Raw genomic sequence first — 17,640 nt, 5'->3', positions numbered from 1 at the left:
TATCGAGGGTGAGACCTCCCCATTATCATTGTTCAAAATGTAATCCTGGATATCCCCTGAGATCCTTGCACAGAACCCCAGGTGCGCCAACAGACCTACATCTAACCACCACCCCTTGCGACACCCCCGGCCTACCTCCAACTCCAGGTCCAGGCCCCCAGACTCTTTTAATGAGCAAAAACATGTGCTCTTTTGACTGGCCCCCCCCCTCCAGGCCCTGCACATTCAAGGGCCTGGATTCACCTCTCCTCAACCTCGCATCAGCCATTGCCACTGCAATAGGACATAGCTTCACCGATGATTCCTAAATTTACTGCAGTAAGGAACAGATTAAAGTGTTGTTTAAATACACGCCAGTTGCTGTCCACATTATAATGAAATTTGAGACTCATTGGTGGCCTCAACGACTCCATGTAGTTCATCCTTGCAGTCTTCAAAATCTTCAAATCTCTGTGGTTCTCAGGTTTCACCGATGATGTGATAGTTTTTTCTCAGTGTTTAATACCATCCAATCCTGGTACCATGTAATGTTCTTGTCGGATGGTCTGATTTATATTTCAGGAACACTTGTAACTAAAGCTACAAACAATTTATTAACATCAACTGTGGGTCAAATATATACAAAACAACAGATGAATAACAGTATGAACATGCACAAGCAATCTCTCTCCCAGAGCGTCGCCAGCCGTCCCCCCCACCCCCCAAAACCGGGTGCCACCATACTGGCGGGGCATCATGTGGCTCACTCGAGGAGGTCACATGACAGGGGCCGCAGAGCGTACCACTACGCCTGCTACCAGTACCTCTGCCAGCAAGATCGATGGGGGCCAGGGGGCCGGTACAGAGGGAAATGCAGCAGGGGGAACCGGTGGGGGTGGGAATGGGAGGCGGTACATGCCGGGCAGGGGCAGCAATGCAGGCCGGTGCCACTGTGGCTCTGCTGGACCTGGTTGGGCATGGGAGTACCCACCACGCCAACATGTCTGCCATTCATCTACTAGGAATAGTTACATCTGCCTGGCCGCTACAGCCCTGGCGGACACACTGTGGCTGTATAAGCAAGAGCTGCTCAGGGAGGACCCTGCAGCAGCAGAGCCTGCCCCAGATGAGCAGAACCAGCCGGTGAAGATGGAGAGACTGCTGCCCAACAGGCTGAGGAGGAGGTAGGATGGTGCTGCTGCTTCAGGTACCGTGTGTACTGGAAGCGTCTGTCACTCAAGGACCTGCCAGACTGGATGTGTCATTGAAGACTCCAGCTGACCATTCGGCATATCTGCTGCATCATGGTGCACCTGGAACCGCGAGGTATGGGGGAGGGCACCCGCTCCCGGTGGCCGTCATGGTGATAGCCGCCATGAATGTTAATGCAACGAGGTCCTTCCAAGCACCAAGTGGGAACCTATTGGGGAACTCCCAGACCAAGGTGTACAGGTGCATCCGCGCCATTACGGATGCCCTGTGTGTCCGGTCCGGTCGGTGCAATACATCAACCTTGATCAAGCCCACCAGGTTGCCTGGGGAGCAGGGTTCGCTGCTATCGCTGGAATGCCCCAGGTCCAGGGGTGATCAATGGGATGCATGTCCTTGTACGAGCACCACCGCATGAGGATTGCACTTCACAAACCGGAAGGGGTACCACTCAATGAACGTGCTGTTGGTGTGTGACCACAAGCTGCACATCATTCACGTCTGCATCGGTACCCAGGCAGCGTGAACGATGCCTTCATCCTAGCACACATGACAGTACCCGACACCTTCAAGGTGCACCCCCGGGTTGGCTCCTGGGCGACAGGGGTTAGTCGTTGTGGTTGTGGCCAATGCCGCCTATCCGGAAGTCTCAGTCCAATGCGGAGAACTGCTACAACGACGCCCATGCAGCGACCAGGGACATGATCAAGCGGTGCTTCAGCATCCTGAGGATGCAATTCAGGTGCCTGGACCACCCTGGAGGGGCCCGCCAGTATAGTGATGGGAGGGTCGCCCGCATCGTGGTGGCCTGGTGCTTCCTCCACAATATCTCAGGGCAGAGGGGCGATATGCTGGAGGATGGGAGGAGGACCAGGATGGGCAGGACATAGGGCCCGGGTAGGCCCAGGAGGCCGCACAACATGTTTTCCAGGGCTGCCATGCACGGGACGCACTAATCGCCATCAGATTTGCCGACTAGGGGGCCTGGCTGGTGATAGCTCCAACCCCCTGACCTACCCCCACGCACCGCCCCCCCCGCCAGTCACCCCCGCCCCCATCCACCCTCCCTGCACCTCCCTCCATTCTTCCTGCCTGCTTTACTACGGAGTGGTGGCCTTGGATTGGCAGTGTCAGCAGTTCTGGTCCATGGAATGGAGGACGATGACAATCCGCTCCACGATGAATTCTGCTGCTCCGCATCTTTTGACAATTTCTGCCTCCTGCGCCTGTTAGCACTTTCCACCATCTGCCTGGGTTATCCCTACATGCCTGCTGACCATTCCATTGCATGGTCCCATCGAACACCTGGGGTGGGGGAGGTGTGCTCGAGGTCCGGGATTGGCTTGGGGAGGGGGTGTGAGGCTGGGTACTAGGGCAAAATGCGGTGGTGGGTTATGCACTGTGTAGGCCCTACCACATGGCACCCCCACATATCTAGCCCTGTCCCCTGCCGCCTCTGGGGGCGACACAGGGGGTGGTGGCCTCCAACTGCCCTGGGCGGTCCTGGCTCATGTCCACCTCCAATGCTTGCATCCTGTTGGTGAACAGGTGTTTAGTGTGATACATTCAAATATTATGCCCTAGCCCCTATCGCTAGCCTATGTGTTTCAGCCGTGCCAACCTAACTGGTGTCTAACTTCCTGGCATTATGTGCCCTAACACTCTGTCTAGGTGGGTCTCGAGGTGGTTCACCAGGAGTGGAGGTGGCCTGCTATGACCTGGGTCCCCTTTACAGCCACCCTCTGGTGGGCTTGGCAGTCGTCCAGGCATCCTAAATGGCATGGTGCCACTCTGGTCTGTCCACTGCCCATCAAATGCGCTTAGGACAGGTGGGGGAGGCTCAGATGTGCTGCGATGCTCCAGCACCTCTCCTGCAGAATCACCTGCGCAGACCCCATCACCTTCTCTTCCTTCGGGCTACTCCCTGGATGGGGGTGCGGTTGGATCAAGCTCTGGGGGCTCCGCTGCCACCAGGCACTGCCAGTCATGGAGGCCTGCTCTCGTCTTGACCATGGTCTCTATGTTCGTGGCCATGGAGCACAGGGACTGTGCCACATCACTCAGTGACTGTGCCGGATCCCTCTGTGTCTGCTTCAGGTCAGCCAGCGCCAGGCCAATGCTCTCGACACCTGCAGCCATGGCCCGTTGTGATTGGGCTACACTCTGGAGCTCCGCAGCGATGTCCATGGGGTCCTGGTACATGGCTGTCTGTGGCAGGACAGCCCTGTCCCGTGCTTCAGCCACCACCAGCACAGACTGCTCCTGGCATCTTGACCCATGGCCGGTATGTTGCACCCAAAGCCTCCACCGCAGACACCACCCGTGCGGTGTTGGCCTGGGTGGCACGCGCTGTCGGCTCCTCCTCCTGCTCCTGCAGGCGGTTGGACTCATCCAACTGCACCTGCAGGCACTGGATGGTTGCTGACACCCCCTCATGTAGTCCCCGGCTCTGCGTCTGCATCTCCATTGATGGGACCGCTCTTTCCAGAAGCCCTAAACACATCTGTTGGCAGCTCGTCCCGGGGTTGGGCGTCTGCCGACCACCTGCCCCCTGTGGGGCTCCTACCTCCATCCGATGTGTGATGCGCACCGGATAGAGCTGCAGGAGCCTCTTCACCAACATGCCCAACAGAGGTGACTGTCTTTGGAGTGGTGGAGGGTGCTGGTGACAGCAGTGTTGAGAGATTGGTGTCGGCCCCGGCACTGTGCTCAGGGGTGTCACGGGGTTATGGCTGGGGGCATGGTGAACAGCAGGTCTTGCTTTGTTGCCGGATGAGTCTCAGGGTTGAGGCCGTGGGCGAGGGACCCCAGAGGGACCCGGCTCATCACCGGGTGACCCTGTAAGACAAAAGGCAAGACTCATGGGTGGGTGAGGGATGTGGGGGTTGCCACACATGCCATAGGGTCATTGCTATTCATTGCGGACTCACTTGGTTCCTGATGCCAACCTCTGCCTCGGTGACTGCCCGTTCTCCAAACCCTCCGACCAGATCCAACACCCTCAGCTCTGCGACAGTGAGGGGTCTTCTCCTGCTCTCTGCGGTTGTGGGTCCGCGGCTGGTGCCCTGTGTGTGCAGGGCATCCGACCAAGACGGGTGGTATCAGTATTTGGCATGTGGTGCAGGGTGGGGTGCACGTGGACTGCCAGCGGGTGGTGATCGATCACTCTTTAGAAGGGGGAGGGGGGCTATGGGTTATTAGTGTCACAAGTAGGCTTACATTAACACTACAATGAAGTTACTGTGAAAATCCCCCAGTTGCCACATTCCAGCGCCTGTTCAGGTACTCGGAGGGAGAATTCAGAATGTCCAATTCACCTAAAAAGCATGTCTTTCTGGACTTGTGGGAGGAAACCGGAGCACCTGGAGGAAACGCACACAGACACGGGGAGAACATATAGACTCCGCACAGTCAGTGACCCAAGCCGGGAATCAAACCTGGGACTCTGGTGCTGTGAAGCCATAGTGCTAACCACTGTGCTACCATACTGCCCACCCTGGCTGGCCTGGGAGGTTGCCCATCCTTGCCCATTGCTGCGTGGCTGGGGCCGCATGTTGGGGGGGGGGTGATGGGTATTTGGGGAGGGGGGGTGGGGGGAGGTTGTCAGGGGAATGGAACTGGTGACTTATCCTGGCTGCCCTGAGGAGTTTGTGCAGCTTCTTCCGGCACTGCTGCCCGGTCCTGACACTGGGGCCTATGGAGCTCACAGCCTCTGCAACCTGCGCCCAGGCCCAGCTGACATCCACCAGTGGCAGCCTCCTTCTCACCACGAGTACGGGGTGTTCCGCCTCCCCTCCACTGCACCCAGCAAGGTCTCCAGCTCGGCATCTGCGAATCTTGGGGCCGCTCTTCGGGGTGTGTGGGGAGTGGAGGGCTGATGTACGGCGCAGCTTGTCAAGCTCTCCAGTACCAATTCCGACCCTGGTAAACTAGTTCGACATGGTGCCGGTGCTCGACCACTAGGACGTCCTGAATCACTCCAGGACCGGCGCCGCTTTCGGGACCCTGGAAGTCACGCAGTTCAGTCCCGGCGGCAGCATTTAGTCTCTGAAACAGAGATTTCTGGCCATTATATTTAACGTTATTTAAAACACCAACATTCATTCTTGTATTACGTTGGAAAGTCTTCCTCATTTTTCAACAAAAATGCCCATTTTGATGTTTGCCATTTATTTTATTTGTGACAACATATACAATTATCTTCTAACTCAGTGTTCTTCAAACTTTTTTTCCGAGGACCCATTTTTACCAACCGACCAACCTTCGGGACCCAACCCGGCCGACCTTCACGACCCAACCCGGCCGACCTTCACAACCCACGCCGGCCGACCTGCGCGACCCACCATTTTCTCTCACTTTGTTTGCTGCTGACAAAAATGGAGGAAATGGGGCGAAATTCTCCGGTATTGGCGCGATGTCCGCCGACTGGCGCCCAAAACGGCGCAAATAAGTCGGGCATCGCGCCGCCCCAAAGGTTCGGAATGCTCCGCATCTTGGGGGGCCGAGCCCCAAACTTAAGGGGCTAGGCCCGCGCCGGACGAATTTCCGCCCCGCCAGCTGGCGGAAAAGGCCTTTGGTGCCCCCCCAGCTGGCGCGGAAATGACATCTCCGGGTGGCGCATGCGCGGGAGTGTTAGCGGCCGCTGACGACATTCCCGCGCATGCGCAGTGGAGGGAATCTCTTCCGCCTCCGCCATGGTGGAGACCGTGGTGAAGGCGGAAGGAAAAGAGTGCCCCCACAGTGGGGGCACCCCCCGGGGGCCAGATCGCCCCGCACCCCCCCCCCACCCACCCCCCCCCCCCCCCCCCCCCCAGGAGCCCACCCGCGCCGCCTTGTCCCGCCGGTAAGGTAGGTGGTTTAATCTATGCTGGCGGGACAGGCAATTTAGCAGCGGGACTTCGGCCCATCCGGGCCGGAGAATCGCGGGGGGGGGACCCGGCGGGGGGGTCGGAGAATCTCGCCCATGGTTATGGGTCCCTTTGGCCTTCGTACACGCTCCTCCAATGGAACCTGTTGGATGAAGGTGAAGCCTTCCGGTGTCGGAATGTATGGAGTCTGCATCTGTCCAAAGTTCTGCATTTTTTTCCTGGAAAATTTTATCAAATAAAAGTGTTAAACAAAATAAAAGTAAAATGAATAAAATAAATGAAAAATATAAAAATTGAATAAAATAAATGAGTAAAACCCCCCCGAACTTGTAAAACAAAAGCTGTGACCGTTTAAAAAAAAAAGCGGCCGCACTGCGCATGCGTGCCCGATCATCGGCGCGCATAGTTTTGCGCATGTGCGCCGATGATCTGGTATGCATGCGCAGTGTGGCTGCATTTTTTTCCATGTTCAGGGCCATTTTGAAGGCCGCTTGCAGCCGGCGTTATTAATAGCTGGCTGCTGCGGCTGTTGCACACAGATTTGCGCGATCGGGAGCGCCGTGACGGACGGCTCCGCGACCCTCACGACACCCGCCCGCGACCCACCCGCGCGTCACGCCCCCGAGTTTGACAATGCCTGTTCTAACCTATATGGTCGGCATGGTAGCACATGTGTGGCACGCTAGCACAGTGGTTAGCACAGTTGCTTCACAGCCCCAGGGACCCAGGTTCGATTCCCGCTTGGGTCACTGTCTGTGCGGAGTCTGCACATTCTCCCCGTGTCTTCGTGGGTTTCCTCCGGGTGCTCCGGTTTCCTCCCACAGTCCAAAGATGTGCAGGTAAGGTGGATTGGCCATGCTAAATTGCCCTTAGTGTCTAAAAGGTTAGATGGGGTTACTTGGTTACGGGGATAGTGTGGAGGTGTGGGGGCTTAGGTAGGGTGATCTTTCCAAGGGCCGGTACAGACTCAATAGGCCGAATGGCCTCCTTCTGCACTGTAAATTCTCCGATCTATATGCAATAGACAATTAATTGATCTGCATTATATTTATAATTGGTAATATTTTTCAATGTAATTTATATTATTTATAGAATGAAAAAGAATGGTATTTAACTGGAACTTGGTGATTTGCAGTTGGGTGGAGTCTCTGAATAAAGCAGCCACAGAATGCATAGATCTTTCTCAACACCATTCTTAAAGATGCTCTGTATCATCTTGCATCAGGGTTTATTATCATTACTGTACACTGTAATCTTATTTACTCAGGTAAGTCATAACAGATGTCAGCCAAGATCTCAATTTCTGTGCGTTTTTCACACAGGCCTCATTCTCCTTTGCTTCCCACTTAATATTTTCTTGCCTCTACTTTTGTTTCTCTGATAGCTACTTACCCCATTACATAGAAGGTAGGAGCAGGAGAAGGCCTTTTGGCCCTTCTCTTTGTTTAATATGTGCTCGATCACACTTTTACCCAGCTCACCAACAGTCATTTCCCATCAAAATCCTCTATCCCTCTAGCACTACATCATCAGTCTCCCAATAGTATAATCTGGCAGTTTTTCTTTTAGTGAGCATCCAGTGCAATTTTGATTTTGAGACTGGCTCACCTCAAACTCTCCACCACCTTTGACACTGTTGCAAACATCATTCAATTTCTCTACCGCACAAGTACAACTCTGTGACATATCTCTAACTTGATTACATTCATAACAATCACAGTGCAGGCACTGGTTTCTCCTCTGTCACTGAAGTTGAGTTTCATCCTCGGTTGCCTGTTCCTCTGCACCTAGCTGCTTCCAACAGCAATAATAGCAATATTATCTGGGACCATCAGGTCAGCTTCTGCATCAATGCTGTCAACACCATTGATTGAAAGACAGTTAGTATTCAACGGGATTTCTCGAGATGTCACGATTTGGATCTCGCCCTCACTGGACGTGACCTAGATCAGCATATCTGAATGAGCTGTATCGTTCATTTGAATATATGTTCGCTGGATTCACCCAGGATTCAATGGCCGCGCCTGGGAGACCTCGCAAGGGTGTCATTTTCCAGGCATATCAGCACCTGGGAGGGCCTCCCAGGCCATTAGAGACCCCCTTCCAGGATGTCCGGGTGACCCTGCCAGCCTGGCACCCTGGCAGTGCCAGTGTGCCCAGATGCAAGGTGGGCAATGCTAGAAATCGGGGCCGGAGAACCTTACCAGGTATAGGGGGACTAATGGGGGGTTTCCGGAAGCCGCCCCAAGGTTGGGGGGTGAGGGTGGGGAGTTGAAAACTGGAGGGGGTCCTGAAACTGGGGGGGGCGGGGGGGGGTGTAAAGATCGAGGCAGCCTTCCAAAATGGTGCCCCGATCTGCAAGGAACTTTTCCTGCTGACAAGCTTCATCACTCAAGTGCGGCCTCGGCGGAGAGAATCCCCCGGGGCCAAAAAAAGGCAAAATGCCGTTGAATAATGAGATGTTCTCAAATATGCAGCTGCCAGGGTGCATCCCGCCTAACATGCCCGAAACCTGACATAGACATTTTTCAGGTGAACCTCGCCTGTAGAGATGATGGGTGCGACCTAACATACAATCGCCTGGGTGAACCCCAAGTGCTGTTCCACCTGGTCCCCGTTTGTGGGGACCAGTGCTGGACATTGTCCGGCTGGGGTCTCTTCAGCGAGGCCGGTGGATGCTTGGTGTATGTTCGATCTGGTGCAAATATGGTTAAAAGAGCCTTTAAGCTCTTTAAACTATGCGAGTCTGGATTCTGCCCATTGTGGGAATGATCCAGGTCAAGAGGTCTCGCAAAAGTAAGGACCATCCGGAATCCCGATCTACTAGCTGCGACCTGCTCCGATTCCAGCGTGGCGCACCCGCTAAATCGTGCCCGCTGCTTCCACTTCTCAGGGAAGCCAAAACTATGGGTGATAAATACAAGATCAGGCATACAGGCTGTTCCTGAACCCAATTCCTGTGCTGTAAACTTTATGTTCTTCTCTGCTGTCTTTCAGCATAATGTCATGAAACTCAAAGCCATTCTTTTTAGCCCCTGTCAGTCCTCACCTCACATTCATCAACCTAATCAGTCACTTGTAGCTATGGAAGTTATAAAGTGCTAATATATTACTTGTGCCCACTCCCCCGCATCCACCCTTATCATACATATTGTTGGACTGCAATACAAATCACCTAAAATCCTCTGGTGTTTGAATTCCAGCCCACACCTTTGTTACCTTGAGATGCTATTTCGCTGGTTTTCTTCCAGCTCTACTAACTCCCAGCAAATTTACTTCAGAATTGTTGGACACGATTCTCCGTAGCCCGACGTCGAATTTGTGTTTGGTGATCGGGCGGACTATGGGCTCTGACGCCGAAATCAGGGCCGGCGGCGGTTTGACGCCGGTCAGCCATGCTCCGCCCCATCCGAAATGGCGTCACTGTGATGCGCGCCGCGCACAGTCGCAATGCCGTTGGCGCCACATCGGCCAGCCCACTTCCGATGCTCCGCCCCCAATGGGTTGAGTTCCCAACAGCACAGGACACGTGTGGTCCCACAAATCACAAACCCGGAATGCCGTCTGCGGACTGTGTCCAGCGCCACCACACTCAGCCGGGATCCGTGCAGCTGGCCGGGGAGGCTTCTGCGAGGGCTGGGGGAACTGGTGGTGGGTGGCCAGGGGGTGGGCTGTGAGGTCGCAGATGGTGGGTTGGGCCCACGCACGGCTGGCACCATGTTGTATGGCATGACCACTGCAGGTTGTCAGCCGTGCGCATGTGCGGCCAGGGACCCGGCCATTCTCCGGCCAGTGTCGGCGGGGAAGGTGGAGTGTCAGAGTCGTCGCCGGTGCTAGCCCCTCACTCGTACCAGAATCGGTGAGGGGTTTGTGCCGATTTCTTTGACGTGAACCTCTCCCGGATTCTCTGTTCGAATCCGGCACTTAGCCGCGTGAAATGGAGAATCCAGCCCCTTATGTTTAAAAGTCCCTCCACAGCTTCATCCCACTCCATCTTAGTGATTTCCTATATTAACATTCCCTCATGCACCTTTTGCACTTCTTCCATTATTTACTTCTTGTCTCTGTTCTAACATTGCAGCTACTTGCTCAGCACGGTGCTTCCAACCTCTCCAGCTTCCTGCCAAATTCCATTGACCTTCGCACCTCTCTTGCTGTTTTCAAAAACAAAATCCTCTTTGAGCATGAGGCAGTTTTGTGCACCTGGAAAGAGCTATTGAAATTGAAGCTATTGCTGATTTTCTAAAGTTCTGCAATTTTCCTTATTTTTCAACACGGTGGCATAGTGGTTAGCACTGCTACCTCACAGCGCCAGGGACCAGGGTACAATTGCTGCCTTGGGTGACTGTGTGGAGTTTGTACGTTCTCCCGGTGTTTGCGAGGATTTCCTCCAGGATATGCAGTTTAGGTGGATTAACCTGGCTAAATTACCCCTTAGTGTCCAAAGGCTAGGTGGGGTTCCGGGGATAGGGCGAGGGAGTGGTCCCGGGTGGGTGCACTCTTGGAGGATCGGTGCAGACTCAATGGGACGAATGCCCTCCTTCTGCACTGTAGGGATTCTATGAATTATTTTTTTTGTAACAGTAAATGTTTCACTTCAATAACTCAATTCTTACAGGTCATTGTAAACAGTTACGTTTCTTTCACTTATTAAATATGACAGTTCATTTATACTAACTGTACCATGTATACCATCACTGTGGTAGTCACCACTGTTGTATTACATTGTATATACGGCTATTACGGTAAGGCCCCTGTACTACAGGTACAGGGGTAGATCCCTACCTGCTGGCTCCGCCCAGGAGGTGGAGTATAAATGTGTGTGCTGTCCGAACAGCAGCCATTTCGTAAGCTGCTGTAGGAGGCCACACATCTCTGTGTAATAAAGCCTCGATTACATTCTACTCTCGTCTCGTCGTAATTGATAGTGCATCAATTTATTACACAGAGATTTTTCAGAGATGGACCTCTGCATCAAGCCAGATCGCCTGCAGCTGCATCCTCAAGCAGACAACGCCAAAAAGGGCTTCCAACATTGGCAGCTTGCTTTGAAGCATACATGTGACTGCCATACCGTTTCGGCCACTGAACATTCAAACCTGCTAATGAGAGACGCGTTCGTTACGGGCATAGGGTCTGACTACATCCGCCAGCGCCTCTTAGAAGGGGCCACGCTTGACCTCGCGGCGACCAAGAAACTAGCACTCTCGCTCATAGTCGCCTCACACAACATACAGGCTTATGCCCCCGACCGCACGGCCCACCCCACCTGTGCATGGTGGACCCCGCCAGCGGCCACTCCATCGTGGACCCCATCAGCGACCGCCCTCAGCCAACCCCACGCCTGCGCCGTGTGGCAGCCAACCAACCCCGGGGGACCCAAGTGCTACTTCTGCGGACAGACAAAACAGCCCCGGCAGCGCTGCCTGGTGCTGAGTACGCTCTGCAAGGCCTGTGGCAAGAAGGGACATTTCGCTGCAGTGTGCCAGGCCCGCTCAATCGCCGCTATTGTCCTGGCACCCCCCACATGCGACCAGTGGGCGCCGCCATCTTCCTCTCCTCAGACCACGTGATGCCCGTGGGCGCCACCATCTTACCCGCCTCAGGACCCCTGCCCGTCGGGCACCTCATCGAGTCGCTCATTGCCTGCAACCGCCGCCGACCAACCGCGTATTGCCTCGGTCACGATCGACCAGTCTCGACCGCACAACCTTGCGACCGCTTCGACAAAAGTGAAGATCAACAGGCACGAAATATCCTGCCTTCTGGACTCCGGGAGCACAGAGAGCTTCATCCATGCTGATAGGGTAAGGCGCTGCTCCCTCGCGGTACACCCCGCTAACCACAGAATCTCCCTGGCCTCCGGATCCCACTCCGTGGCGATCCGGGGGTACTGCACCGCCGCCCTCACCATCCATGGCGTAGAGTTCAGCGGCTTCCGGCTCTATGTCCTCCCCGACCTCTGCGCTGCCCTGTTACTCGGCCTGGACTTCCAGTGCCACCTCCAAAGTCTAACTCTGAAATTTGGCGGGCCCCTACCACCCCTTACTGTTTACGGCCTCGCGACCCTTAAGGTCGACCCGCCTTCCCTGTTTGCAAACCTCACCCCGGATTGCAAACCCGTCGCCACCAGGAGCAGATGGTACAGTGCCCAGGACAGGACCTTCATCAGGTCTGAGTTCCAGCAGCTGCTGCGGGAAGGTATTATTGAGGCGAGCAACAGCCCCTGGAGAGCGCAAGTGGTAGTGGTGAAAACCGGGGAGAAAAACAGGATGGTCGTTCACTACAGTCAGACCATCAATCGGTACACACAGCTCGACGCGTACCCCCTCGCACGCATATCTAATATGGTCAATCAGATTGCACAGTACCGGGTCTTCTCGACAGTGGGCCTGAAATCTGCCTACCACCAGCTCCCCATCCGCAAGGCGGATGGCCCATACACTGCGTTCGAGGCAGACGGCCGCCTTTACCATTTCCTTAGGGTTCCCTTCGGCGTCACCAACGGAGTCTCGGTCTTCCAACGGGAGATGGACCGAATGGTTGACTGGTACGGGCTGCCGGCCACTTTCCCGTACCTGGACAACGTCACCATCTGCGGCCACGACCAGCAGGACCACGACCCTAACCTTTCCAAATTTCTCCACACCGCCACACTCCTCAATCTAACTTACAACAAGGAGAAGTGTGTGTTCAGCACAAACCAATTAGCCATCCTCAGGTATGTGGTTCAGAACGGAGTTCTAGGGCCCGACCCCGATCGCATGCGCCCCCTCATGGAACTCCCCCTCCCCCACTGCCTCTAGGCCCTCAAACGATGCCTGGGGTTCTTTTTGTATTACGCCCAGTGGGTCCCAAACTATGCGGACAAGGCCCGTCCACTCATTCAATCCACCGCTTTCCCACTGACGGCCGAGGTTCACCAGGCCTTCAACCATATCTAGGCCGACATCGCCAAGACCGCGATGCACGCGGTCGACGAGACGCTCCCCTTCCAAGTTGAGAGTGATGCATCAGACGTCGCTCTGGCCGCCACCCTCAACCAGGCAGGCAGGCCCGTGGCATTCTTTTCACGCCCCTTCCATGCCTCCGAGATTCGGCACTCCTCCGTCGAAAAGGAGGCCCAAGCGATCATTGAAGCTGTGAGACATTGGAGGCATTACCTGGCCGGCAGGAGATTCACTCTCCTCACTGACCAACGGTCGGTTGCCTCATGTTTAACAACACACGGCGGGGTAAGATCAATAATGATAAAATCTTGAGGTGGAGGATCGAGCTCTCCACCTACAATTACGAGAATTTGTATCGCCCCAGAAAGCTCAACGAGCCCCCCGATGCCCTGCCCCGAGGTACATGTCCCAGCACACAAGTGGACCTACCCCGGACACTGCATGACGATCTCTGTCACCCGGGAGTCACCCGCTTTTACCACTTCATTAAGGCCCGCAATCTGCCCTACTCCATCGAGGAAGTCAGGGCTATCACTAGAGACTGCCAGGCATCCACGGAGTGGAAACCGCACTTCTACCGGCCAGACCGTGCATGCCTGGTGAAGGCCTCTTGCCCCTTTGAACGCCTCAGCGAGGGCTTCAAAGGGCCCCTCCCCTCCACCGACCGCAACACGTACTTTCTTAATGTGGTTGACGAGTATTCCTGATTTCCCTTCGCCATCCCATGCCCCGATATGACGTCTGCCACCGTCATCAAAGCCCTCAACACCATCTTTGCTCTGTTCGGTTTCCCCGCCTACGTCCACAGCGACCGGGGATCCTCATTTATGAGTGAGGAGCTGCGCCAGTACCTGCTCAACAGGGGCATTGCCTCGAGCAGGACGACCAGCTACAACCCCAGGGGAAACGGGCAGGTGGAGAGGGAGAATGGGACGGCCTGGAGGGCCGTCCAACTGGTCCTACGTTCCAGAAATCTCCCGGCCTCCCACTGGCAGGAGGTCCTCCCCGATGCACTTCACTCCATTTGGTCGCTCCTGTGCACCGCGACCAATGAAACTCCCCATGAACGTCTCTTTGCCTTCCCCAGGAAGTCCACTTCCGGGGTTTCACGGCCAACGTGGCTGGCAGCTCCAGGACCCATTCTCCTCCGCAAGCACGTGTGGCTCCACAAGGCGGACCCGTTGGTTCAGAGTACAGCTACTCCATGCGAACCCGCAGTATGCCTACGTAGCGTACCCCGATGGCCACCAAGACACAGTCTCCCTCAGGATCTGGCACCAGCTGGGGTGTCCCCCCCTCCCCCCCCCACTTCCCCTCCCCCGCCGCACCCCACCGCAGCCCCTGCTCCAGGACAATCCGTCCTCCCCTTGCTCCCACCCGGGGATGAAGAGGATTTCGACACGTTCCCGGAGTCACCGAAGACCAAGCCGATGCCTGAGTCGCCACCAGCACTGCGGCGCTCTCAACGACAGATCAAGGCGCCCGATCGTCCAAATTTGTAACCTTCTCTGTAATTTTAAAACCAATCTGTATGCATATAGTTTTCCACCCCCCCCGCTGGGCTCATTTCTAACAGGGAGTGAATGTGGTAGTCACCACTGTTGTAATATATTGTATATATGGGTATTACGGTAAGGCCCCTGTACTACAGGTACGGGGTAGTTCCCTGCCTGCTGGCTCCACCCAGTAGGCGGAGTATAAATATGTGTGCTCACCATACAGCAGCTATTTCGTCAGCTGCTGTAGGAGGCCACACATCTCTGTGTAATAAAGCCTCGCTTACATTCTACTCTCATCTTGTCGTAATTGATAGTGCATCAATCACTATACCATGTAACATTTTCACTGTAATGTTTTTTTAAGGTATAATAAAGTGATAAGTGATTCTTATAAACAAGCGGCCAGATTCTTTGTTCTTCAGACTGAGTGTTGACGCCGGGGCAGGATTCATGGAATTCCAATACAGCTACACCTGGACCGATTCAGCGACTGTTGAGGGGCTAGCACCGGTGCCATGTGGAACATAATCGATTCCAATGTGAAACGGTGTCAGATTCACCGGTACTGCAATTGACACTCAGGAGGCTTTTGTGCCGCTAGGGGCCAAAGTGGGTGGTCAGTGGGGTGCACAGCAAGATGGCTGCCTTGCAAGCCGCGGCAATGGCAGTCCTTGCCTGGCCATCGTTCCAGTCCGGTGGTGGATCACCCTGGTCATATGGCCCGTTCCTCCGTCACCCACCGAACCCTGGCAAAGCCCCTCTCACCCCAGCCTGCCCGGCCAGTGTCCGGTATGGCAGCCCGCAGTCGCACCTCTCCGTATCTTACCTCCTCTCTCTCCCTCATTGGCCACAATGCCGGTTTCACGATTTTTAAAAGCACAAGTGAACCTCGGCGTTGGGAATTCGACCCATTGGAGGCGGAGAATCATGAAGGCCCTGGAGAATACCAGGTCGGGCCTGCTAATGATGTGCAAACGGTGTTTACTGTATGCGTGTTCCGGACTGCAGTGACGCCGCTGCCGAGACAACGGAGAATTGCAATTTGGCGTGAAATCAGTGCTCGCCGCGATTTCAGCATCGGAACCGATTCTCCGCCCAATCTGTTTCCCGATTTCAGTGTCGGCAGGCGGAGAATCCTGCCCAAGGTGGCTCTTCAGAATTATAGGCTCTCACACTTACAATAGAAGTAAATTTCATTAAAAAGACAAAAATGGAATATGGTAGTATCAACAAAACATAAAGAATACTCTCCTTTCTTCCCTTTTAATACAAGGAAAGATACTTTAAAAATAAGCAATATTGACTTTTTTGTTTTTAAACTGCACATCCTTAGGTTAGATAATATACACAAATAGTTACAGCTGAACATGGCCAAAAAGCAATGAACAAAATCAATAACCACAACATATTTCAAGTCCAAAAATAGTTCCAATTGTTCGAAAATTCTAATCTTGTTACATTTCTTATTTCATACAAGCATTTTGTTGCATTCCTCAGAGGAATGTGAATTAGTGAATCACAGATTTAATAAACCAATGCCCAGAATATGATCTTACTTCAAAGCCAAAGATGTGCAGGGTAGGTGTAATTGGCCATGCTAAATTGCCCCTTAATTGGGAAAAATGGATTGAGTATTCTAAATTTTTTAAAAAAGAAAACGCCTTAAAGCTTCAGATTAATTGAGATTGTCTCTTGAACAAAATTTTTTTTTTTAATGAGATGGTCTGTTTGATATAAAGTTTGAAACAATAGCTGTATTAGAGGCATTAAATCATCCAGCAGGCTGTCTTAGTTCACTCTGTAAAATCTTTAATATTAAGCTTTCGACAGCTAATTTCTATGTTGTTTTGACCTGCAAGCAGTTTCCACAACACTTTCAAACAAAGGTCTGCACCATATCATACCTGACAATTTCAAACTTCTATTATTTTGTCTAAGCATTACTTTGGTCTTTCGACATGACTATTCATATTGATATTCAGAAGTAAAAACATTTGCCTCTATTATTAAAAGAGAAATGTTTGACACTAAATGCATCAATGGTAATAAAGTTTTACCTGCCACATCCATTGTATTTTACAGGCATTAACATTGGTGCTTTCCCTTTATGAGCCTTGACCAAAGCCTGCATTCTATGTCATTTACCCTTTGGCAAACACATTTTACTAAAGTATACAAAGCTTATAGATAATGCTGAGCAAAGGTAGAGATAGGAGTTTAAACCATTTTTTAAAAATCAGTTCTTTAAAGACTATTTGTTCACAGATGAATTGTGCAAGTGGCTTTAAAAACAGAATTTGTGAGCAGCAAAACTAAGAACATGGTTCACTTATGCAGGAAACAAAGACCTTGGGAAAAGGACAAAACACAGTCTGCTGGAAAACAATGTGATTCAAATGCAGGACATTGAAAATCCAATATAAGCACCTCCGCTCACATAATTAACACAAGGTTATTGAGAACAAATATGTTCTAAATAAGAGTACATGATAATGCTAATTGTTATGTTTAACATAAAATCTAATAATTGTTCTCATTGTTTAATCTCAATGTGAACAGTAACATACATGTATTACATAAAGTAGTTAACATAACCCTGTATTTACCATACCTCAGCTGGGAGATACTGTGGATAGTAATAAGTGTACTGGGGGTACATCTGTTGTTTCCACACTTTACCCATGAAGATAGAAATGTCTGCCTGCAGTGCAGGAGCTGAGTTCCTTTGCTGTGTCTTCTTAGGCTGCTTTTACCAACAAACCTCACACAAGCCTAAAAGCAGACTTGGAAGGCATACTGGAGTCGATGACTTGAAGGAGATTCACGAGTCAGCCTCTTTGTGAGTGAGTTTCTCTCCTGTTTCAATAGAGATAAACTGAAGCACCCAGAAGTAATCAATAGGCTTTCAACATGCTAAATGGGGGAAGGGTGCTTTATAATAGCAAGTTTAACCAACATGTAATGAATTTGCACTTTGAAGCTTATATATGCTTATATATGCAATATTGATTTCAATAATTTATCAAATATAATTTCATTTTACATTTTCCCAACCATTAAAGAAAACACTTTGGCAGCACGGTGGCGCAGTGCTGCCTCATGGCACCGAGGTCCCAGGTTCGATCCCAGCTATGG

The 17,640-nt window shown here is 52.7% G+C and overlaps 1 protein-coding gene across 4 annotated transcripts in view; it reads right to left on the bottom strand.

The window, feature by feature from the left end:
- LOC140389850 (RNA-binding motif, single-stranded-interacting protein 1-like) overlaps positions 1-17,288 on the bottom strand; it is a 433,449-nt gene extending 416,161 nt beyond the window's left edge. For 2 of the 4 annotated variants that reach the window (XM_072474477.1, XM_072474497.1), the window contains exon 1: positions 17,117-17,286. In XM_072474477.1, the coding sequence (XP_072330578.1) occupies positions 17,117-17,188 (72 nt within the window). In that variant the 5' untranslated portion in view covers positions 17,189-17,286. Of the gene's footprint in view, positions 1-17,116 lie in introns of all 4 variants that reach the window. The other 2 variants (XM_072474452.1, XM_072474427.1) reach the window with 2 other exon arrangements.
- Between the last annotated feature and the right edge of the window lie 352 nt (positions 17,289-17,640).

This window comes from Scyliorhinus torazame, chromosome 2 (assembly GCF_047496885.1).
Source record: "Scyliorhinus torazame isolate Kashiwa2021f chromosome 2, sScyTor2.1, whole genome shotgun sequence".
NCBI lineage: Eukaryota > Metazoa > Chordata > Chondrichthyes > Carcharhiniformes > Scyliorhinidae > Scyliorhinus > Scyliorhinus torazame.
This window is presented reverse-complemented; position numbering and strand designations above follow the sequence as displayed.